The sequence below is a fragment of the Trematomus bernacchii genome, unplaced genomic scaffold (genome assembly GCF_902827165.1).
Source record: "Trematomus bernacchii unplaced genomic scaffold, fTreBer1.1, whole genome shotgun sequence".
NCBI classification, from domain to species: Eukaryota; Metazoa; Chordata; class Actinopteri; order Perciformes; family Nototheniidae; genus Trematomus; species Trematomus bernacchii.
In genome coordinates, this window is record NW_022987828.1 from 8,354,664 (window position 1) to 8,379,192 (window position 24,529).

Consider the following 24,529-nt stretch of genomic DNA (forward strand, 5'->3'; position numbering starts at 1 on the left):
CTTCAAAAATGCAAAGTTTTCCTCAATAAATAAAACTGTTAACTGTTATAGTAAAAGAAAACATGTAGATCAAACCTAGACAACCATTTGCTAAATGGTTATTTTCATAATCCCTGCATTCAAATGATATCAGTGACTCAACCTCAACACTGCACTGGTTGTGGAGCAGCTTCCTCCTATGTCATGTGGGGCCATTGTGTCTGGCGCCATCTGCTGGCTGGCTGCGTTCCTGCAGCTGCCTGAGGAACAGCACCTCAAAGCATGAGGAGGGACGGCTTCGCTTTGTACCCGCTTCCCTTGGCTTCAGTAGCTGTATGACTTGTAAAACAATGTGTTGGTGATGTGTGTTGTTCTGATGGGTTGAATGATAATCTGGGCTTTAAGTGGCTTTGCTTGACGCTATTGTAACGAAAGCTCTGTCCTTGTTTGTTCTGTTTTGTCTGAAAATTATATAAGAGGTGTTACAGTGATATGTTCAGTGGAAGCTTTGTAAGTGTGTTCATATGTGTGTCTCTTGTAGTCGGCCCGGCTGTGCCCCCGGCAGTATCGTACACGAAACGTGGTCAGGCCCTGAGTGTGGAGAGTGACCACAGGGAGGAGTGGGACGGAGCACGCCGGCTGGAGCTCAACACCTCGAAGGGAGACGTTCCTGCTTCGCCTCTGGGGGTGCAGGAGAGGAAGAAAACTACAAGTGCTGTGGGGGTGAGTAAGGGCAGGATGCGTGCCTACATACACAAACAGCACCATAACTAATATATGTTTAGATAAGTACATTTTGTTTTAGGTTTACATTCTTTTTGCCTCATCATTGCTCTCTTTTCTTATAAAACAGACCAATGGATCAATGACTCGCAGGAACACATATGTGTGTGAACGAACATCTACTGACCGCTATTCAGCTATTCCCAATGGCAAAGACAGCAGGTAAACAAGCTCTCAGTTAACTGCAGGGAGATCCACACAAATACCTTTTCTGTCTAACTTTAAAGCCGTTATTACAAACCCCCATTGTACGATATCTTTCTGAAATATCTTGCTCCTTGGTACACAGTTTAACCGAGGTGTCGGGGAGCACCTCATCGACTGCGATGAGCTCGACAAGACCTCGTCACAGCAAGTCCATGTCGTCGTCGGGGCATCCTTCAAAGAGCACACTGCCCCCCATCGACGACAACACAGAGCTGAAATCCAGGTGAGCAGCTTGATCTGCAATAAATGTGTATTCTTTGTATGTAAAAGTACATTTGGGCCACAGTATGATAGTATGATTTACTTCCAGATAACAGTATTTAAAGCAAGCAAGCTAACACAGAATCCTTTGACACATGTAGTGATTTTTCCTGTTTACGTTGCAGCTCCTCTCCGCGGGGTCCCTCCAGCTCTCCGTCTGCACACAGTATTAGCACCCCAGAGAAGAACCGGTTCCCCCGGGGCACAACCAGTCGCAGCACCTTCCACGGAGCTCAGCTCAGAGACCGGCGCAGTGCCACCTACAACGGCCCCCCGGCCTCCCCCACACTGTCCCATGACACGGGGGCTCTCGCTCAGCAACGCAGGGGCACCTCGACCGGGATCATCGGCAAGATCACCTCAAAGTTTGTTCGCAGGTCAGTGAAAACAAACAGGGTTTTATTTACCACAGTTAAGGTGTATATACATTCTCTTTGGCATTGAAGTCGAAGCCGCCACGAGTGCTCCTCTTTTGAAGAAATGTATTTCTTTGACTACTTAGTCCGACAAAATCATGGAAGTTGTTTTATATAACTGTCTGACATTATGACTAATCTTTGCTTACAGATATTACACTTAATGTCAGTTGTATTAGCTCTACTCGATCGAAAGAAAAGCCCATTTAGACGGTTATATAGCTCAGGTCCAACTAATCTCTACAAGTTTTGCAATTTAACATTTTGCCTGTATGTCATCTGCTTTCATTGTTGAAAACATTCTCTTTACATGCATCCACAATATGAATCCAAACATCTTTTATATCTATAGCTATACAAAGAAAAGCGGAAACTGATCGCAATAGTTTTTAAGGTATTTACTGTAGTCATAAACCAAAAATACTGGACACATTGAATGGCTAAAAGATCAGTCATGGATATTTGTATATCTTTGGTTAAGTATAGAAAATTCTACACATTTCTCTCCGTGAAACAAATACAGAATCACAAGCTCCCTGCAGCTTCAGCAGATACCGTCTTTGATCTCCTTCCAATCTTTAGTGCTCATTATACACTAGGGCTGCAACAAACGACTCATTTGATAATCGATTAATCTATCGATTAATGAAACGTTTAATCGTTAAGGTTTTAACTGTGCTACTACTTTTATCGATACTGCTTATCGATGCGGTCCTTTAACGATAGTCTTAACGGTTCTTTTGAAAAGAATAATCGATTAATATTCGCCAGGGCTGTCCGATTTTCGATTTTGATCATGGTCAGTTTCTGGCATCCCTACAAGTAACTAAACAAATTGTGAACAAAATTAACATTGCTTTTTATTTAAATTAAATAAATAATTGTTTACATCAAAAGAAACAACAATGTTTTAACAAATCGTATTAAATAATGTGATGACAGAATTGTAAACAAAATAGCTGAAACTTTAACAAAATAAATAACTCGGTTACCTCTAATTATTAACCCATGTTTGAATCATTGAGTTAACTCTGTGTGTTGCTGCTAGCATACATAACACCTGACGTGGAAAAGTTACTCGTGGATGGGGGTTCAGAGCTACTAGAAAGACAGTCGAACCCGGTGCATTTCTCCGTCTGATTGTGGTGCACTTTTGCAAGACGGAGTTGGCGACACTAAGACTGCGATATAATGTTTATGTAGCAATAATACATATGACATATATGTTTTAAATGTCTCCTGTACCGATAAAAAGACCGATAACGTTGGAGCTTAACTGCCTGTGAAACACACGTGATGACGTCACCATCTAATCGACGACTGAAGTTGTTGGCAACTAATTTGGTCATCGATTTTAATCGATTAAGTCGATTAGTTCGCACACTGCACTCAGCTTCAAGCTGGTCCATCTGGTCGAGGCTCACAGCTTTCTCTCCTTCTCTCCCCACATAGAGCTATGTCTTTCAGGTCCACCCGGAGGTAGGAGAACAAAAACGCTTGCTGCACCTATCCCCCCTGTCCAAAAAAAAAGAAGTCCACTATGACCTCGGCCTGTGTTACCTTAACCCCTTTATGTATTTGCCCACCACACCACATCCTTGCCTACTGACACCCCTGTTATGCCGTGTATTTCCTTCCCTTGTGTCCACTTCCTCAAGAACAATCGTCACGGCTCACCAGTTTTTCCTGAGGTAGCTAAGCCATGATATCTGCCTTTAAAATGGCTGGCCTTCCTCTCCTTCGTCTCCATCAATAAAGTAAACCAGTTATGTGATAGAAAACAGAACTAGGACTTGGAACCACTTTTCCACTCCTTACAGATTAGTGGGGATTAAGGAAAGGTAGCGAGGGATGATGCATTTGTTATGGTGAGGGGGCTACATTAGTATGTGCATCGAGAAGTCACAGTCACCCCCATGTGCTGAACCCTGATACCCGGGAGTGTGGATTCTTTCCTGGCATGATGCCTGACTGTGTCCAGTGAGGATTGGGGTTGGGGGGAGCCATGTTGACTTCAGCTCATGGGAGTAACAGTATGACCCTGTTTGTTTCAGGGTGCCTAGTGAGGGAGAGGCCAGCGCAAGGACAGAAACACCAAGGTGAGGATTTGTTGAGATGTAGATTTTAGTTTCAAGGCTTTTATTGTCATTTGTACATCGCTACAGTGTTAATATGTACATGAAAACTTAGGTCACAGGCTCCTCCAACAGTGCAACACAATAAAACAGATACAAATAGTTAAAATAGTGCAAGTGAATACAAATAATATAGAATAGAATAGTGCAAGGAGAGTCTATATACAAGTAATTGGAATATGATATATTAGATAAATAATTTGTAAGTTGCAAACCGATGAATGTTATGGATGTTCTTTCAAAAGTTCAGGTGTTTAACGGTCTTATGGCCTGTCGAATGAAACTGTCCCTGAGTCTGGTGGTTTTAGACCTGATACTGCAGTAGAAAGCTTGTTAACATCCGCCGCCTCCTTTAAAGCCTCTCTCCACTTCTCTTTCTGTCTTTGTTGTAGAAGTGTGTCAGGCGACACTAAGGAGGACGGCAGTCGGGACTCGAAGCCTCGCTCGCTCCGCTTCACCTGGAGCATGAAGACCACCTCCTCCATGGAGCCCGCCGAGATGATGAGGGAGATCCGAAAGGTTCTGGACGCCAACAGCTGCGATTACGAGCAGCGCGAACGCTTCCTGCTGTTCTGTGTCCACGGCGACGCTCGCCAGGACAACCTGGTCCAATGGGAGATGGAGGTGTGCAAGCTGCCCCGCCTCTCCCTCAACGGCGTGCGCTTCAAGAGGATATCGGGCACGTCCATCGCCTTTAAGAATATCGCCTGCAAAATTGCCAATGAGCTCAAACTGTGACGGCAGATGGAGTCCCGGTCAGTCTCATCTCATCACTGGATTAGTGTTGACTTACAGGACAAAATTCAGCACTGAAGGTCCTCACCTCGCAGAATCAGGGTGGACTCGGCTGGTAACGTGCAATACTGGCCATGAATGTACTGTACAGGGTAGTGGATCAGAGAGGAAACGCAAGGTTTAACCTCTGTGACGGAGAGATAGCAAAAACAGCTTACCCCTTTCTCTTTTTTTTCTTCCGTCCGGCCCTCTGCCTCTCTCATCAGCCCGCTGCTCCTCGTTATAGCACACATTCAAGTAACAAATGCAGTATGCAACTGAAGATGACCATCCTGCAATAATGTTTTCAATCTCTTTTTCTAAACGCCTACTACACGATCTACTCTCCTCGCTGAATAACCATTAAAGTTACTGAAAGCTAAAATAGCCGCTTTTCCACCTGTGTTAAGTCAGTATATAGATCAGGCTGGATCCCGTACTAAAACTATGTAAAAAGAGAATTGTACTGTATGCATAACATCTGCAGGTACTGTATTGTATATTAATTTTTGCGTTCTGTACAGAAATGTATTGTCAATATGTCTTTTTTCATGGATTTTAGTTCTTTCCTAACATTATTGATGTCTCTTAAGCATTATCGTTTCAGTCTGTGAGGTTTCTTTTTTTTTCATTTTTTTTTTAAGAGCCACCATCGGAAAATAGTGTTTTTAATTTTATTTAAAGAGCACTAAATTATTTTGTGGAGTATTAAGGGATGTGTTCCCTTGCCTTTTATGTTATATTTTATTTGCCTATGGAAAAAAACACTAAGTTGCACCACATAGACTTGAGTAGTAACTTTGGTTAAAACTGAAAATGTGTTCACTTTATTTTCTTTCAGCAGTAGGTAATGTGGAGATCCTGCTGCAATTGCACAAGTTTTCCTGGGTGATGTGTATGAACATGAGAGTATGCACCTGTATTTCTTTCATGTTAGTTTGGTAGTCCTCAATTACAAAACAAAGCAGGGTTTAGTTTGGTGTGCTTTAGAAAGCGGAGGACGAAACGTCTTTATCCAGATGAGTGAAGATGCATGAAAAGTCAAACAATCACCTGAAAGAAGCAGTTTCTAAAGAGCCCGATTTAATCCTGCCACCCGTGTGATTGTGCAGGTACTTGTGTATCTCCTTGCTTGTGTTTCTTTTTTTCTTTTTTTTCAGCGGATTTTATTGTATTTATTCCATTACATTGTAATGTGCTGCTTTGTAGAATTGAGGCGTGCACTTTGTTGGAGAAAATAAAAAGGATTTTATTTGTTTGTATTTATTTTATTTTATTTCTCAGACACAACTAACTCAAAGATTACAATTTTCCCAAAGCGATGAAGGAGATGTGTTAGTGCGTGTTGTGCACATCACACTGAAGCAATGTCATGCTACTCAGTGCCAGCAGGGAGCTCAGATGAGATGTCACAATTAATAATGTAAACCTTTATTGACTCTAAATAGCAAGATAATAGTCAATAACTTATATATAGTCATGTCACAACGTTTGTTTTTGCATACATGTTAGTCAAAGGTAAAGCATTATGAACAGTTCCTTTTGAGTGTGGGAAAATAGTTCCTGTGTGCCCAAAATGTTTTCCATACTTCTTCTGAAAAACTGTAATTTCATTACTTTAAACATTATACAAACTATTAACGATAAAAATGTAAGTTGCAAAGATTTACAGGTAGATTCTCACTCAACATTTCTGTTGGTTTCCAAATTATAAACATAATTTAAAATCATTTTCAGTAACAAATATGTATCTAACTAGCGTGGTCCCTCTTAAACTTACAAAAGCTTCATTTACAAATCTTTAAGCGTACAAGTGGAAAGACAGAAAAATGTAAACTTTTCATTTTGGCAGGTTTGTTAAACATGTTAATAGGATAAAAAGTACCTTATCATTATTTTCTGTAGATAAATATATGAGATTACAAATGTATAAACATCGCTGAGTCACATGAAAAGCGGAACACAGAAAAAAAAACCTACTGGCAATATTTAATGTGTTGATGCATTCGTCAGGGTGGGACAGCGTGTGTGAGGCCGGTCATGCATTAATGTCTCGACAACATATTGGGTGTAATCCTAACTTGAGGTGCATGCATTGAACTCAACATGCATCTCAGTCAAATATATTGAGTTGAGATGCATGTATCTTTACATGTATCATGATTTGGATGGAATATTTAAAAAAGGAAAGGGTTATGCTTGCCTTGCTCAAGTTAGGATCACCTGACGTTTGTTGCAGTGTTGTCTGCGGCAACAAACATCACCCCAAACAGAAACCACTCAACCAACCAGTCCAAACAATCAGGTGCTCAGATCTATGACCAGGTGCTCATAAATCTGAGTTTTCCCTTTGAAACTGGAGGCCAGCAGGAACTGCCGGTTGTCTATGGAGACAGGAGAGAAGGCCCTGGGCGCCTGGATGTTCAGCTCCTGGAAATGGACAAACTCGCCCTTCTTGGCATCCCAGCGGTACACCTGGGTGAAAGAGTAGTCGCTGCCCAGGATGGCGTACTGCCAGCTGCCCACAGAGAAGGGCTGGAACACCATGGAGCCACGGGAGGGCACCGTCTGCAGCTCTATGAAGAGGGCCCCGTCCCAGCGCATCACTTTGGAGTCGCCGATGAAGCGCGTCAGACAGATGAAGAGTTCAGAGTTGACCTGAAAATGCTTCACAGCGTAGACGTCCTCCATCTCTGGGATGTCGGTCCGCCTGTCGAACAGCTTGGTGCCTTTGTTCCACTGGTAGATGACCGGCCTCTGGGAGCTGCTGGACAGGACCAGGTGAGGTTTGGAGGAGATCTCCATGAACTCCACATCTGTGTCCCGGTACCACGGGTGGAGAGACTGGTGAGAGTAGAATCCGTTGCCGTTCCACTTGTAGATAGTGGTGGAGCCGGCCTTGGAGCTGTCTGCGACGACGAAGAAGGATTCTCCATCAATGCGGAAGGTCTCAACATCATTTGGTTTGCGGATTTTCAGGATGTCGATGCCTTGGAGCTTGATGAATTTGTTGGCAGAGGTGTCACGCTTATAGATGTGTGAGCCGCCAAACAGCTGAGCCACAATCACAAAGAGCTGGTCGTCAATGACCAGAGGTTTGCAAATCACTGTGGATATGCCTGGTGAGGAGAAAGAAAGGAGAAAGACATTACTTTTATGTCTCCATCTAGTGGTTTCTTTTAGACTCACACAGCTTTACTCACTGTCAATGTCATCAAAGTTTCTGAAGACCATCTCCACATGGTCCCACTCTAGAAAGCTGCATTTCCCAATAAAGGGCTGGGCAAACACAACATACTGGTCATTCCCAAAGGAGAATGCCTCCACAGAAATGGATTCAAACTTCAGGGACTGGTAGGATGCAAACTCTGTGAGAGAAACAAAACCACATTTCAAATAACATTGCAAATGTCAGGGAAGGCTGTGATGTTAAAGGTCCCTGATTATACTGTTTTTCATCAATATATAATAGGTCTCAGAAATATATAAAAAACATGTCTCTGAAGTGTTTGGCTTGAAATACTCAACAGATCACCCATTGTAGCATCCCATAATCCCCTCTGTTTCAGCCCTGTTTCAAAAGTGCTGATTCTCTGTCTTTTACTTTAGAAGAAAATAAGGAGCCACTCCCCACGCCCCTCTGAGAGATATTTGGTTAAAAAGAACACAATGGTGCTCTAGGAGGAGATTCAGGTGATAAGGTGGGGGGTGTGTTACCTTGGTTGGTGATTGGCTAATGGTTAAACAAGCCAAAACATCGTTATGACATCATAAAGTGGCCAAAATCTGATCAGCTCATTTTCAGACAGGTTTTTATATAAATGGATCAGGACAAAATGTGAGCAGATTCTCTTTACACAGAGGGGACACATGTTTATGTATAAAAGACATGGAAAAGTGGATTTTGCATAATAGGTGACCTTTCAATTATATCATCTTCTGTACTCCACCTGTGGTGATGCAGTCGAAGGATTGCGGCACCAGATCGTTGATCTTCTTGTCCAGCTGTGAGGCCGGGCCTTTACAGTGAATCTGATCCACTGTGGCGTTGGTGCTGTAGATCCACTCCACCAACCACTTCAGCTTACAGTCACAGCTGAACTGGTTCCCTCGCAAGTCTCTGAAGGGAGAAAAATCACCAAACTAATTTGAGGAATCTCAGCTTTTTTGAATGGATTATATTTTTAAACACTGCAGTCATTGATGTATGACTGCTGGCTCTGCTCTCTGGCCCTCACAGCTTCACTATGTGCTCTCATTAACATCAAGAGGGACTACAAAGGAGAAGTGAACATCTTCAGCGGGTGATAGATTGCAGAACTATCTCTCTTCCTCACTGCCGCATGTAATTTTTATGGCGTTAAAAGCACCACCCACACATTTTTCAAGCCTAGGATGGAGAGGAATAATGATCCAGGGTTCTATATATAGAAGAACTCATTGTCCTCGATAGCATAAATGATATGTTCAGTTATGTAACCTTATGTGATTTATCTCTTTGTTTCAAGATGACGCAGGATTTAAATTCATACTCACACTTTCGTCAAGGCCTCAAGACCATTGAACAAATCTTTGGGCAGAGTCTCCAGATTATTGTAGGCCAGGCTCCTGAAGAGAGAAAAGGAATAACTGATCAGATATAATGGCCACTTGTTTTTGTTTCATTGTCTGTTTAATGGACCTCCACATTAAAACGTTATACTGTTTGCATGTTCATTTGTCGGAGGAACCTTGAGCGGTTTATACAATCTGAGTGCAGTAATGGTAACACAGTGATTCACTCTGTTTCCTTGCTGAGAAATAGAAAGATCTCTGAGCTTAGGCACATATTGGCACCCAGGAGACTGAAGGCAGGAACATTGCTTATTGTGAGTTTGAGGAAGCTATTTATAGAGCCTTCTCATAAATGTTATGGCCTTCTCTTTTTACAACTAGAAGAGGAACACATAACATATTTGTTCAGGTGGTATTTTGTTTTATTCGTTTTCTTAGAGCTTTTACAGAGATATCATGACATCATCATGTGTTCGAGCTCAACAGGTATCTAGAGTGTTTATGTTTTATCAATCATTTTCTGACATCAGTAAAAAAACTAACTTCAAGAAGAGATTTTACATAGCTACCCTTTATCTGTAACTATTTAATAGGTCTTGGGCTTTTTAGCTTTAAAACGTTTGACAGTGAAAGACACAGGATTTGTTTTAAACCAGTTCAACAGCTGCACAGTTTCACATAAAAACGTCTGTTGCAACAAATATTGTGTAATGAACTTTGTCAGAATTGAACTGGAATAGTTCTTGCCTGCACCTGCAGCATAATTACAACAACAGCTTTTAATGATCTCTTACCAAAAAAAACATTGGTGATATGATTCCACATTAACATCAAACATAAATGACACCATCATCCAATTGTTAATACTGCATCTGAAGACAAATAGCTCTATTTTATGCATAACAAATATTACTCACAGATGCACTAGGGTTTTCAGTCCACGGAAAGCATGTGGTGAAATCGACTTGATCTGGTTGTTTTCTATGAACCTGAAAAAGATGTTGAATAAATGCATGAGAATGGAGACACTCTTGCTTATATAAACATCTTATAAACGTGTCATCTACTCACAGATACTCCAGATGAGGGAGACCGAGGAAAGCGTCCTCGTCTATAGATTCCAGGTTGTTGGCTGTGAAGAGACTGTGCAGAGAGATCCAGAACATTTCACTAATTAGATACCAACAAGCTCATTGGCAGCAAAACAGACCTGTGATAGAAAACACTCTCTTCCTCTTAACAGTGACCAAAATACAAGGATCAATGCTCTATCACAGTAGGGTCTAGTTTTCCATTTTGCATGAGTAAAGGGGGATTCCCTCTTAGAAAGGAGGGATTCCCCATCAATAAATCTCAAACAAATATATACACAAACACATGTTAAGGCAAGTCTTGGATTAATGCTCAACAAAGGGACTATTCTACTCTAATATAAAAATCAGGGAAATGGTTGGTAAAGGTAATTCTCTCCCAAATTATAATTGTTTCAGCTCCAGATTGTGATTTATAGTCTACCGCAACATCTATTCTAATATAAAATCAGTATATCATTTATTCTAATAAAATCAATACATCATTTATTCTAATAAAATCAGTGGGTAAGATGTCTTGATCATTAAACATGGCGTTGGTCACCTCACTGGGGACTGACATCATGCAACAAAGACAGAAGAACAAAAAGATCCAGAGAGATTTCTCACAGGAGATGCAGGGCAGGCGTGTGGATGAAGCTCTCCTTCGGGATTTCGGTGTATTCAGACTTGACGAATGATCTGTGGAGCAGACAAAAACAAACGTTAAAGCCCATGGTGTCTTATCCGAACTGTTATTCCAGTCTGCTTCTGGTCTATGCATTGTTGTGAAGCAGTAGCAGCATAGAAACCCACGTCCCAACTAGCACACCCCCCTGATTATGAATTCTCCATAAAGCAATAATTAACATGACTTACAGTGATATGACATCGGGGGGGAAGCTGCGAGGGATCAGTCCTGCGCTTTCACACAACGCGTTATCTTTGGTGCATGTACAGGATGAGGGGCAGCGAGGCGGTCTGGCTCTCTTGCTGTCCACTACAAGTAACACGGTGGCCAATACCAGTACGCAGAGCCAGGGCGATGTTTTGGACATTTTACTTGTATTTGTCATCCTTGAGAACCGCTGCGGACACGGCCTGCGTGTCGAAGAGTCCTACACATTAACCGGGGTCTCAGCTGTGGTTCCCGGAGGCCAAGCAACGCGCTGTCCGGTTTGTCTCCGTGCGTCGCCGCCTCTCTCTCTGGAGGTGATTAAACCGGGCGCTCCGTACGTCCACAGCGCTGTAATTACACTACACCCCCAAACCAAAAAAACAACACCCACCGTAACACAAAAAAAATCACAATCTAATACAAATCCACGCTGTAGTGCCCAAAGCTCGGGGAAAAATAGCAGCTGGCTCGGTGACAAACACGGTGTGTGTGAGGGCAGGTGGGGATCCCAGCGGGAGCAGACGGAGCATCACATCTCCATCCAAAACCACGCCTATGTGATTTCAGCAAACGCCACACTCTCTCCGGAGGATTCCGCCCAATGCTAAGCAAAGGAATGGTGTTATTTCCCGTGAATCAGCTGGAGAGAAAAAGACACCCTGACATGAGCCAGCGGATTGTTGCCTGTGGCGCAGACGCACACGGGCTTTCTATGCGGGGATCGGGGGGGAAACCCGAGGAAAATGAATTGTCATCATGAAAATATATCTGTAGGATTGTCTCAGAAGAGTACCATTACATAGCTTGTGTTATTTTGCCCTTTGTACTGTTGTTTTTTGCTACAATTTTAATGCAATTTTGTGTTTATTTCCTGGTTTTCCCTTGGTTTCCATGGCGACTGGTGGATGCAAAGTGTGGCTGTCCAGTGATGTAGGGGTGTGGGGAAGCCCTCCTGTCATCATGACATCTGCTGTGTTTCAGGCAAATAAACCCCATCCCCCTCAGGCCCCTCACAGACAAAGGACAGGTCTTTGCTGACATCCTGTTTTTCACTCTGTGTTTATTTCCTTAAAAAAAAGCCATATAAGAAAGCATATTCCCTTCATTTATTATATTTTATTCCTATTATTAACGGCCTTCAAATGTTTTTATGACACTGTTGTCTGTTGTGCCATGTGACATACAGTCTTTTTATTCAACATCTAATTTCACAGAGACCTCCAGAGGATGTAAGATTGATATGTTCGTTCCCTGTGCCTGGCAGGGCTGCATGCGTCAGAGCATTCTCGGAAGAAACATATTACTCTGCTGCTTTCTATACCTAATGTGATTACACCATTGATATCCAGTGTATGTTTACGTGGATTAAATAAATTGACTTACACAAATGAAAGCTCTGCATTCAGAGTAGCACGGTCACACTGTGGGAGCAGTTTCATTGTATGCTGCTTTACTGTTAGAGGGAAGGGTGGAAGAATAAAGCTTGTGATGGAGATCCTTTAAAGGAGATTGCTCACTTCTGAGAGGAAGTTGTTGACTTGAAGGAGCTGGAAGGGACACAAAGTATTTTTTTTATAAGCAGATGTTGGAACTTAATGGAGAACAGTGGTTGTTATTGTTGTGCTGCAAGATGATGGTTAGACACTACACTACATTTTTCATAAATGCCGTCATTCATGGCGCGAATAGAACACACACTGTCCAGCAACTATTTGACCACAGCGATGTTCGCAGTTATTGATACGCCTTTGCCTGTTTCTGACTGACTTCTGGGATCTGTGTTATTGGTTTTCTGTAACCATTTTGTGACTATACTGTATGCATGTGCATGACTTCATCAGTATATCTTTAAAGTTAAAAACATTAAATAAATCAAAAATAAATGTATTCCTAAAGCAGACATTCATTTTTTTCATTGCAGGTTTAAAAACGGTCTTCTTTAAAGGCCTGACCTCCCCACTAGAGGGAAATGTAGAGACAACAAAGAGCCCTGTCAGAGGTGGATTCATTTACCAGCTCTTATAATTATATGTGGACTTTCTTAAAAGTCTAATCTACCTAATTATCTCTTTGTAATCACTTACTGCTCAACACTTTATAATACTTAATTCAATCCTGTTTTTAGATATTATTGGTTAAGTTACTGGCCATTATATACTATCCTATTTCTGTCCTATACATATTATGTTATATAACTAAAAAGAAAAAGTCCCCTGTGGGAACAATACATATCTTATTAATCTTAAATAAGTTATTTAAATAATTACCAATATGGTTTTAAATCACTGTAAGAGAAAATGTATTTGCATATTTCACAATCACACATTCATAATCTTCCTCCTCCACCAGTGAAAGCCGCACATTAAGTGAACATTTTTGACCTCTGACCCCACATGCTTAAGGTGTCCTCTCAGGCCTCAGAGCTGCTTACCTCTCATGACGCCCAGGCTTTAGTAGGTGAGATGCTCTCTGGTTCCTGTATGAACTATGCCTCATATCAGTAGGATTATTACTAATGGCAGAAACACAAGAAAACTTCTTCTTAAATGTACATAATATTAAAAAACTTTCAGACACATATTCAACCATCACTGCAATTAAATATGTAAAAAGCACAAAAGCTGAAAGAATGAGATAATGTTGAACCTTAATAACCAACTATTTGTTGTTGAATATTCTGACCATATTCTAACTTCGAAGTTTCAAAGGATTTTGTAATATTCACACATTTTCCTAACATTTTGATGATCAGAAAATATGTGTTCTTGTTATAGTAAAAAGCAGGGGGACACAGGGATGCCTTTTACAACATGGGATCTTTCAGGGATTTTCTCACGTGATGTAACATAACATCTGCTATAGCCATCCTAAATAAGGTCAAACAGATCCAAAAAAGACAAAAGACATTTATCTTTTTAAGTCCAAAAAGATAATTGCCAAATGTCAAGACACAGGACTCTTTAACCAGCTATTGAACCCCAATGTAAACCTTTGTAAACTGCAGCCTACAAGAGGGGATATTGTTTTCTTGTTTCTGTACTCTCTGTAAACTATGATATGAAAGTAAGTGTATGGACACATTGGCTAGCTATAGCTTTTGCATATTCCTGTTGCTCATAAGGATGTGCATGTTCATTCGATGAATGAATATCAGCAGCCTGTAAACAGAAAACAGTAACGCAGGTCTCCTGTAAGCTTGTTAGCAGTTAATTAAAGGCTGGTGTTTGGTCAGTCCTGCTCTCCTAAACCCCTTGAGCTGTAACTCAGTAGTAGACGCAGTGTAAACAGACGCACCTCGGACAGTCCTGGGATCAAGAAGGTTAGAAGTCTCCATCAGGAAACTCCTTCTATTCAATAATGTGCTGCCAACTATCTCATACTCAGACATCCATGATGCAAAGCATAACATGAATATCACCCTTCCCGCTAAATATATGTAATTGGGCCACTTAAAACGCACAGCATGAATGACTTGAAAATAAACTTTATTGACATTGCCCATGTCTTTTACATGATGCTATTGCACATACAATTATGTATTTAATGCTATTCATTCATTTCTGTCAAATTTCTTGGCAAAGCATTCGCTGAGATTTAAAGTTCTAATGTTAACAAACGCGTGCATCAGAAGAAAACTGACATTGTTCCGTTTACAAGCTTCGTTTATGAAAATAGCAACACACCATCATAACATAGTTCAGTTTCTGCTATACTAGTGTATACTAGTGTGCTGCACAGTTTATGTATGACACCTTCCCGTCATGTAAATGCCACATGATCTCTGCACACGTTGACAGCAGTATTTTTTAATTTATGTAAGCAGTGGACTTAGCCAAAGGGGCTCAAAGGGGCTTATAACTAAATCCAATTCTGTCAAATCTTCTTACATCTCTCTATGGACATATGCTTGACATTTTGAAAGCACTATTTGCAATTTAAAAAATAAATGAGTTTAATAATTGTTGTTTGGTAAGCTCTTTCTATACAAAATAAGAGCATTTTATTTGACTATTTGCATTCCACCCCAAAAAAATCATATTTGAAGCCTAACATGTCTACTTAAACCATGGCAAAAGCAAAAGAGAGCAAGCTAATTATCCTTCTAGTATATTCAGTATAAATTGTCATAATGGATACAATCCATTCTTTAAGTATATACAATATTAATAGATGTTTTTATAGTATGACATAAAAACTGTATGTGCCCAAGGTTGATGCCAATTAACAGCTTTCTATATCAGAGAATATTTGTAATATAATAAATATGTATTGTATATAAAAATAATTATTCTTGGGTTCTTTCACATTAGAAATTCCCTCATCTGTTAACACACATGCTCATACACTTCCACACACACACACATTCATAAATGCCTCGATTGTCCTGGAGGTCTAGCAGATCACGCATGTCTTTGACTTCCCGGCCTCTTGAACATCTTAAGAGAAACAAATAAGAAAGACAGTGAGAAGACAGGGGACATGAAAACACAGAGCGATCAGGAGGGATGTGTTGACGCACCTTCGCCTCCACCCTCCAGCTTCTTCTTCTCGTCTTCGATAGCTTTCATTTTGGCCTCGTGGACGTCTGCGAGAGCTCTCCACTGGCCTCTGTTTATATTCAGCCCATCGAACATCGGAGTGATCTCTATGTGAAAGCGAGAAAACTCCTACAAACAAACAGAAAATAATTTAGGGACAAAAGTATATAAATATGTTGTTAGTGTTTATTTACTGTACATTATTTGTGTCTCTACCTTGTACACAAAGGAGCAGACAAAGTCGATGAAACCACATTGCATCTTGGGTAGCTCCTCAGCGTGATCTCTGTCCATCATTGGCTATAGAAGACGAGAGATTATAATTATTGTTATGACTTTATGATAACATACAGTGCAGGCAACATACCACAAATCATTAGGTTCTTACAATAGGCTGCTGATCAAGGACAGTCCTCTCCAAGTCGCCCTGCTCCCAAAACTCTGCTGCCACCATTAGAGCGACCTAGGACCACAAGAACCAGTAAGACGATGAGATCAGATGAGTGATTCATGTTTCATTATGATTCAGAAGCCGGAGGAAGGGAACGTACCTTGCTCTGAACCTCCCATGGCTTTGTAATGGCTGACAGGTCACAAGCCGTCATCATCATTGCCCTGCGGAAAACAAACGTCTCTATTAAAGAACATTTTCTAATGACAGAGAACACAAGACAATCTCCATACATGGTGTGAAGACGGACAGCGTTTTTTCACATGATTCAACTTGTATTTACATGATAATTTCCTTCCTGGTTGGATTGGTGGAGACGAAGTTGATCTTGTCTTTCTCGTCTGGAATCCCCTCCACAGATTCAACGATTTTCTGGAACATTGTTCTCTTCCTGAGAGAGGAGAAGGAGGTTAAGATATTTCCTTAAAAATCAATTAATAGGCTTACAAATTGTTACTATATGCTGAAATGGAACAAAAAACTCCTCACATACTTGAAATAGAGGGCGAGATCAGTGGCAATAATGCAGACTTCAAACAGATGCTGCACTGTTTCAAACTGACGCTTCTGAAGGTTTTGGAAGATGTTCAGGTTCTGTGATCGATAGCAAAGAAAAAAGTGAGAAAACACCAAAAAAAGAGCATGAAAAACATTTGCCATTAGATTTGTTTTTGTCTATCTATGTCAAACCACAACTACTGTCAATCACATACATGTAAAGCTATACGCACCCACCTCATTCTCCATCAGGTTCTTACTGTACTGAAGATGATGCCGCTCCATTACTGAGGAGCTGTGCAGTTTTGCCAGTGGGGACTGACTCCTACAATAGTCCAACAGAACAACATTCCAAATGTTTTAGTTTGTTTTATTATGTCTTTTTTAGTTTTCACCATCAATTTAATACCATTGATTTGACTTAAAAAATGATAAAAGTCTTACTTTGTCTGGTACAGATTGTTGGTTCCTCTGTGGTCAATATCGTGGCAGAATCCAGCATGGCAAAGACATCAAGATCGGTGTAATACTTCTTCAGTTTACCTGTCTGTAAAAGGATCAAAGAGGTCAACCCTGCATTGTAATAGAAAATCCACTTTTGTAATTAACAAAATAGAATTTTGGTACGAGAAATGTGCCTCACTAGAAGCAGAGAGAACATGGTTTGTCCAACGTTGAAACCGTGCCTCCAGTTGTGGTAGGTGACGTCACGGTATCCCCTCTGAACAGTGAACATCCATCGTGTCAGGGTCTGCAAAATCAAAACAGAGCTGCGATCAATCTTTAGATTTACATTGTCCAAAACAATTGTACATCCAGTCAAAGCCTGTGTTTCAGAACACATCTGTATCTTTTAGGGTTACATAGTGACTGATATGGTCCAAAGTCATGCAGCCAAAGGAAAATACTGGTTTAAACTTCAATGTAATCTCTCTGAATTCATAATGCACATATGTTGGTGTGTTGTGTGTTTCAGGGGATGGTGCGCTGCCCACACAGGCAGGCAGGGGGGAGTGTCGTGAACACAGGCAGGTTTCCTCTCTACTGTACCTCGGCTGGGACCTTGAACTTCTCCACCACCCCGAGCTCGAAGAAGCAGCGGATGCCACACTTTACGAGCTCCAGCTCTGACAAAGCGAAGTCACTGAATCGGAACTCGAGCAGCTCCACCTTCTTGGCATCGGGGATGTTGGTTCTCTGCACATTGGAAACAGTGTAAACCTTCAGTAAACCATCACAAAAGGAGTTTATGAGGAGCATTGTAATCCACCCATCACAGTGCTGCTTACCAACAGTTTGTACATCTCCTTCTGGTCACAGTCCTCTGGTGCAGAGCCAAACTTCTCTTGAGTGTTCTGTGGGGGAAAATTGAGTTTAAAGGGAGCTTGTTCCACTAATCTGTTTTCAGTCTAGTTGAAGTAATATCAGTAGCTTACCAGAATGAGCTGCACGTCATCAAGTGTGGCTGTTGTCTGGTACATGAGCATTTCCTGGGTAATATCCTTCCTCCACTCTGTCTTGTTCAGTTTGTCGTATGTGTCGCTATTCAGAGTGGACCAGCCAAGGAACTGGGTAAGAGCCTGGTGACATGGACAAATACAATTAAATTCTGTAATTCCAACAGATTCTTCCAAACAAACTATCTCCCACGGTAATTTCAATGATGAAAATGTGAAAAAGTATATTAAAGTATGTTTATAGTTTATTATAACAGCATTCAAAGAATTGAATTGGAGATATTAGAATAGGACAATGGTATGACATCATTTTAAACACAAATACTAATTAAAAAGAAAACTATTTCTACTGTTAGGGCTTAAAAAGTGGAACAATATAAACAAAAAGAGCCCCTGAAGACGGGTAGTTTCCCATACTTCTGTAATTTGTTCATCATTCTCGTCAAATGGTTTGCCATCATTTCTGTTGAAGAAAGTGGCAACTCCAACGATTTCTTCCTTTTTGTTGACAATGGGCAGGGACAGGACGTTCTTAATCTTCCATCCAGTCTCATTCACCGCTTCTTTCTGTCAAACAAATCAAACAGAACATCCAGATTATTTCAGTGTGCAAACATCTGAGCAAATGTAATTGAAATGCAAAGTAATCGTCTGCTTGAGTGTTCATCATGTTGCAGATCTAGAAGAAGTACAAAATAAAAGAGGTGATCACAGGTGTGTTTGGAAATCAGCAAATCTCAAATACACCGCAGTGTTCCCAAAAATGGAACTTACAAATCCGTTCTCAGCCACATATGATGGGAGGCCGCTGACCAGAGCCCAGTGGTCCGCAGGGGGGGCCGCTGTGAGTTCAGAGGATGAGTACCTGCTCGACTTCTTATTACACCAGTTAACCTCTACAAATATGAGAATAAAGCTACAGTGCATTGTGATACTTACGGGATAACTTTAATTTCCTCCTTGTCTTCCAGCAAGTAGTCAATAATCTTGTAGAAGCTGATTTCCTGAACGGGTTCACATAAGAGAGCATTTATTCATATTATATTCATATGTTTAATCTTGACAAATCAGTGAATAAGGATAATGGGAATATAAAAAACAGTGTTGGACTTACTCTGCCGTCAGGTGTCTTGGGGCCTTTGTATGGCTCCTGGTCCCCTAGTTTTATTGCCCACTCATCAAAGAATTCCTGGTGAACAAAAGGCCAATAAGTTTCCATATTTGTAATAAATACTTCATTAAATGTTTAGCTTTCTTCAGACTTTCGTTGACGCACCTTTTCTTTGGTCATGTCCAGGAGTCCCACGGAGTATCTCTCACACTTGATGTATGTCCTCACTGTGTATAAAGCTTTGTGAAACTGCCTCTCGATATCTGTCAACTCTTCAAAAACCTTGCTGGCTGACCACAGCAACACCTATTGACAAGAAAAGCATTTATGATTTTAGAGCAGCTGGAAAATATTTCCATTTTTATTTTATTGAGAAAGATGTCAATTTTCTTTCCATGCTGTTATTGAAAAAGAAAAAACAGAAAATATACAAAATGTACGCTGTATTTTTACCTGACTTCTCCTGGATTCTACATCCCACATGCAGGAAGTGTGACCTTGGAGGACGACCACACTAGCAAAGTTGATGTATTTGTTGAAGAGCTGCAACATAAGAGCAAAGAATCATATTGTCTTTGTGAATTATTTTTACTATGTAATGTTATTAAACAGATCAGAGTACATTTCTATATTGGATGACCTCTAGAGTCACAAAGAGGTCATGAAACAAGACAAGCAAACACATTTCTGAGCTTCCTCTCCCGAAATGGATTATAACTTGTGCTTTCATAATGGTGAACTAAAGTACAGAGTCAAGCCATTAATAACCAGGTCAAAGACAGTAAAGCTGGTAGGCTAAACTGATCCTATGATGCGACCCTGCTGCTGGATTTGTCTGCTTACTACTGCACGTTTCCCAGCTCACTTGGGGGAGGCAATAATACCCTCTTATTAAAAATGGAACATCCAGTCCACTTACCTCCTCATCACTCTTTGAAAATTCATCAGCACCCTGTTTGTTGAGTGCCATGATGACACCGATGGGCTCCTTTTCATACATGATGGGGACAGTAACCATGCATTTGGTGGTATATTTGGTCTGTTTATCCACAAAGTCATTGAAGTGAGTGTTCTGAAAAAAATAACAGGAGGACAGGTAAATGGGTGCACACAGAAAAAGTATTACTATTATCCTACTAAAATACAAATCGGCATTAAAGTGACTAAAGCAGTTATGTTAAAAGCTGTAATTAAGGTTCAGCTTAAAAAGCTATGCTACTTCTAATTGAAAACAAGTTATTTAACCTATACTATACCTATATATTTTTTTTAAAACATCCAAAAGTAATTGTTGGGCTTTAATAAAACTGAATAATAGGATTAATCTACTGTATGTATAATCTGTAATACAGACTGATGTGGTTTGTTAGTTCCACAAACCCCATCTATTTGTTCATTTATAAATGCAGGGTTCTATAATCAAGTTTATATTTTAATTAAGCCCAGTATCATAAATCACTAGTTCCATTTACATGACATTTCAATGTAATTATCTTTGGCACTAGCCCACCTTCTTAACATCTGCAACGTTCTGAGGCTTCTTGGTGTGAGCCGTCCATCCAACAATTCCCATGTCGATGGGAAAAACAATCTCTGCATTGGGATTCACAAGATCTTTCTCAAATGAGGAATTGTGGGTCACATCGAAGAGGACCGTGGACAGCTCGGGTGTTCCGTTGCGAGACCTGTAGCCGAAGTAGCTGCATCGATCCGCCTGGATCAGCAGAGCAACCCTCTTTTTATTTTATGCAGAGTTTTCTCCATCGAGGCGTTTGTCTTCAACTCCTTTATGATCTCGAATATGAACTCAGACTCCTGGATGGTGCTCACATCCTTGTAAGAGGATGGCTCTTTGACCTGCACCTGGTTGTTGAAGGCAGCAGTAATCACATCTGCCTGGACTTTCTTGTCGTAGTACTGCTTAGCGAAATCGGGGTTGTTGTCAAGAAACTTCTCTACAGTGTCCTTGTCTGCCATGTTGTCCAAGTTTGGATACACAATCCCCTCTGAACAAAGATACTCCTTTCAGGTGTGTACGGCAGTAAAGATGAGGCACTGCGGACTCTACTGAGACATTTTCAGAACTCCTCTGTGGACAGCGCTCCCACCTTCTCCTCTGTAACAGAAGGTAGTGAGTGGCTTACTGGGTAAGGGGATCCAAGGGGGCAATAATAACTTAAGCAAGGGTCATAAAGCTGCTGAGCTTTCTTGACTTGTAAATCCTGCCGCCTGTCATTTTAGTGGGGACAATCCCATCACAGGTTATGTTCACAGAGTTATGCACATGCATGACCTGCAATGTAGACCGGATTATGATGTCAAGACTGCAAGTGATCCTGAGGATTTCCTATTTTTTTCTGACAATATAATGAGATCTTGGCAAACTAATGTATTTTAGGCAGAAGGATAACCATACAACCGAAAAGAGGGTTAGAGGAGCCATTGATATGCTGATTAAAGCTGTATGAGTGTCTAAGAGAACTAGGAAGCAGGCACAGAGGTAATGTTATTATACAGCTGATACATTCAAAAAGAGCAGTGCCAGCTATTTCTTATTAGAATTATTATACAGAAAGTCCTCAAGATAAACAAGTGTTTATTTCTAGAGACTGGCTTTCCTGGGCCACTTCTGTCAGATGCAGCTACATTTAAACAGCGACAGGATTAAGTAGGATTGCAACCTGCAGCATTGATCCTAATTACTCTTGTTGGCGGGCAAACATTGGTTAGTATAGTCTGGTAGGAGACACATACTTGGAGCAAGCAATGGAATAAAATAAGTGTTTTTGTTCACTATAATAGACTAAATAAGCTGACTAATATAACAATTAAAACTATATATTTGTACAGAACAATCTTGATGATCATTGATGCATCCCTTGCGTTCGACCACTGCCACGGTGTACTTTTCTCAGCGGAGATACAACAGATCTGCAGCAGAACCTGCGCCAGCGGTTCTTGAACTGGAAGACGGAGTAGAGGATGGGATTGAGGGCTGAGTTGGCCAGTGTGAACGTCACCACCCAGAAGAACATGGTAGAAGAGACATCTGGGTGACCCAGGAAGTTCCTGGCCAGGATGAGAGAGGTGGTGATGAAAATGGGGCTCCACATGATCAAGAAAGAGAGCACAAGGACCAGAAGGGTTCGAAAGAGCCTCATATCTTTGCGGGAGACATTGCACTCGACAGAGTCTCCAACTTGGGGCTGGCTGTCTCGGTGTCGGAGCCTTAGTTTACTTCTTTTATAAATCTGGAACACAAATAGAAAATATTACAAAATAGTGGCTTCCTTTTCTTTATGACAGCATACAAAGTGGACAAAAAACATTACATTAAAACCATCTATGTAACATGGTCTGGTTGAACATATGGAGCACCGTCTCAAACTCCCATGTACTTCCCAGAGCTAAAACCATGTGTGGCTGACAGTCGGTTACTATCGTCTGTATCACTTTAATGTCCACATTGGCAGAACTGATTACCCATTGTACTGTTGTCAAGTTGATAGTGCAAAGCTCTGCACCCACACCCACACATGTTCACCTCCAGTAATTATTAAAGAACATGTATCTCTGTTCCCACAATAACAAAGAAATTACTAATCATTGCAGACGGCACAAAGTCGATAGATCCGCAAATAAATGGGCATGAGCTGGGATTAATAGTTTAATGAGTAATACAGGGATCTCTATGCAACTTAACAATTTAAGGGATAACACATCATTTACAATAGAGTGGAATAAGGTCAACCACTTTAGTGTACAAAATACAATTTGGGTCAGATGAGGGGTAACGTTTATTTTGTTACAATTGTAGGTAATTACTTAGCATCTTATAGTCCATGTAAGCGTGAGTGCCACAGATAGGGTGGCAAGGTAATGAAAAAGGTTGGACTAACTTATTGTGAGATGTTTTCACAGAAGGAAAAATAAAAGTGTAGTTGAGATTTCCTGATCCTAAAAACTCCACCCTCCTACAGTATAAACACTAACTTCCGGACATTACTCGAAGCACCATAAACCCACCTGTAATATTTTGCTGTAACTGAACACAATAATGACTCCTGGGAGAAAGAAGCACAGGGCAGTGTAGGTCACGTTAAACACAATCTCTGCAGTTGGGTCAGGCCACTTGAGAGTACAAATGTGTTCACGTTTCTGTGGAAAACACAATAAAACACTCATTAAAAAAAAAAGGTAGGAACATTTAGCTTTCCTTACTACCTTCAATCTTTCCATACCTGCCGAGGGAAATCCACATTGATCACGGTGAAGAACAGACTGAGGGGAAGGCAGGCGAGTGCAGAGAAGGCCCAGATGAAAAAGAGGGTGGCAGACACCATCCTGCGGTTTAAGGTGGGCACGGCCTGCAGCTGAAGGATGGCCAGGACCCTCTCCACACTGATGGAGGCCAGGGTGGTGATGGTGACACAGCCGCTCATACAAATCACATACAGCACGATGTGACAGGCCGTAAACCCCAGCGTCCAGGACACAGTCCACCGCACGGCCACTATCAGCGGGATCATGCTGACAAACAGCAGGTCGGCCACAAACAGGTTGAGGGTCAGAATGGTTTTGTTGACCAAATGCCTGCGTTCCCAGGTAAGCAGGGCTGCAGCGCCCACATTGGCTGCCACAGACACCAGGAAGACAGCGGTGATAACCAGGGTCTCACAAATAGTGATGGCAACATGATCCAAGTTTTCCCCCCCGGAAAAGAAGGAGAAATAACTTCGGTTTCTTACATGGAGAAAGTGAGTGTGATGGTGAGTATCCATATAGATGTCAAAAGCGTGTCTACTCCTGCAGTCTGCCAGAGAAGTGAATGGGGAAATGAGCTGATACCAGACAAGGGGAGGAGGGTTAGTGGTGACAAATCTGTGATGCTTTGTTCTTCCTACCTGAAGACAAACATTACGAGATGTTCTTTGTGCTGTGCAGTTAGACATTATTCTGGGCTACTCCAATATCACATTAGTTTCAGAAAACCCTTTCAAAGACAATTTGTTTTCTAACATCCACTTGCATTTCACGCATTTAATGACACACAACTGTTCTGTCGGCTGGGATTGAAACGACTTACTTGTGTGTTAATCCAATTTCTTATCTTCAATCAATTGAGCTATTTAGCGTGTAAACCTCAAAGAAGCCGACGAGATCTAATTAGTTAGACACCACTTTTATTTACGCTGTGAATTAGATTATCGGGTTTACTTCCTCTGTAGTAATGCAGTAATTGACCAGTGGTGCTCCCAAACACAGGATTTTCATCTTGGGCAAAACCTACAGGGATTTATTGATAAATTAAGCGGAGAAATTGACTTAATACATATTTGTTTTATCAAAACTAACACATTTATCATATACTAACTGTCTACAAACATGTGGTCTGTA

General features: G+C 41.1%; 4 protein-coding genes across 6 annotated transcripts in view; 1 reads left to right on the plus strand and 3 right to left on the minus strand.

The window, feature by feature from the left end:
• Positions 1 to 5,817, plus strand: part of LOC117499705 (serine/threonine-protein kinase MARK1-like) — a 30,494-nt gene extending 24,677 nt beyond the window's left edge. Inside the window, exons 13-18 of one of the 3 annotated variants that reach the window (XM_034152290.1) lie at positions 521 to 702; positions 833 to 924; positions 1,052 to 1,192; positions 1,356 to 1,607; positions 3,710 to 3,745; positions 4,174 to 5,817. In XM_034152290.1, the coding sequence (XP_034008181.1) occupies positions 521 to 702; positions 833 to 924; positions 1,052 to 1,192; positions 1,356 to 1,607; positions 3,710 to 3,745; positions 4,174 to 4,519 (1,049 nt within the window). In that variant the 3' untranslated portion in view covers positions 4,520 to 5,817. Of the gene's footprint in view, positions 1 to 520; positions 703 to 832; positions 925 to 1,051; positions 1,193 to 1,355; positions 1,608 to 3,700; positions 3,746 to 4,173 lie in introns of all 3 variants that reach the window. The other 2 variants (XM_034152288.1, XM_034152291.1) reach the window with 2 other exon arrangements.
• Positions 5,816 to 11,757, minus strand: LOC117499707 (leucine-rich glioma-inactivated protein 1-like). The gene is made up of 8 exons (XM_034152292.1): positions 11,059 to 11,757; positions 10,810 to 10,881; positions 10,181 to 10,252; positions 10,027 to 10,098; positions 9,092 to 9,163; positions 8,506 to 8,675; positions 7,759 to 7,923; positions 5,816 to 7,674 (listed from the first exon to the last, which is right to left on the minus strand). The coding sequence occupies exons 1-8, from the start codon at positions 11,253 to 11,255 to the stop codon at positions 6,857 to 6,859; spliced, it is 1,638 nt and encodes a 545-aa protein (XP_034008183.1). The 5' UTR covers positions 11,256 to 11,757; the 3' UTR covers positions 5,816 to 6,856.
• A 3,673-nt stretch (positions 11,758 to 15,430) lies between these two features.
• On the minus strand, positions 15,431 to 21,109 carry LOC117499802 (cone cGMP-specific 3',5'-cyclic phosphodiesterase subunit alpha'-like). The gene is given in 24 exon segments (XM_034152432.1): positions 15,431 to 15,513; positions 15,597 to 15,744; positions 15,832 to 15,915; positions 16,004 to 16,078; positions 16,167 to 16,230; positions 16,350 to 16,457; positions 16,560 to 16,660; positions 16,802 to 16,889; positions 17,009 to 17,060; positions 17,063 to 17,111; positions 17,208 to 17,315; positions 17,615 to 17,761; positions 17,854 to 17,919; positions 18,001 to 18,144; positions 18,439 to 18,591; positions 18,656 to 18,700; positions 18,796 to 18,860; positions 18,959 to 19,025; positions 19,136 to 19,210; positions 19,298 to 19,438; positions 19,586 to 19,675; positions 20,052 to 20,204; positions 20,643 to 20,872; positions 20,875 to 21,109. Coding segments are annotated over 24 exon segments (2,532 nt in total). The 3' UTR covers positions 15,431 to 15,469.
• Positions 21,110 to 21,996: 887 nt separating this feature from the next.
• LOC117499729 (free fatty acid receptor 4-like) lies at positions 21,997 to 23,913 on the minus strand. The gene is made up of 3 exons (XM_034152313.1): positions 23,374 to 23,913; positions 23,159 to 23,290; positions 21,997 to 22,383 (listed from the first exon to the last, which is right to left on the minus strand). The coding sequence occupies exons 1-3, from the start codon at positions 23,911 to 23,913 to the stop codon at positions 21,997 to 21,999; spliced, it is 1,059 nt and encodes a 352-aa protein (XP_034008204.1).
• Between the last annotated feature and the right edge of the window lie 616 nt (positions 23,914 to 24,529).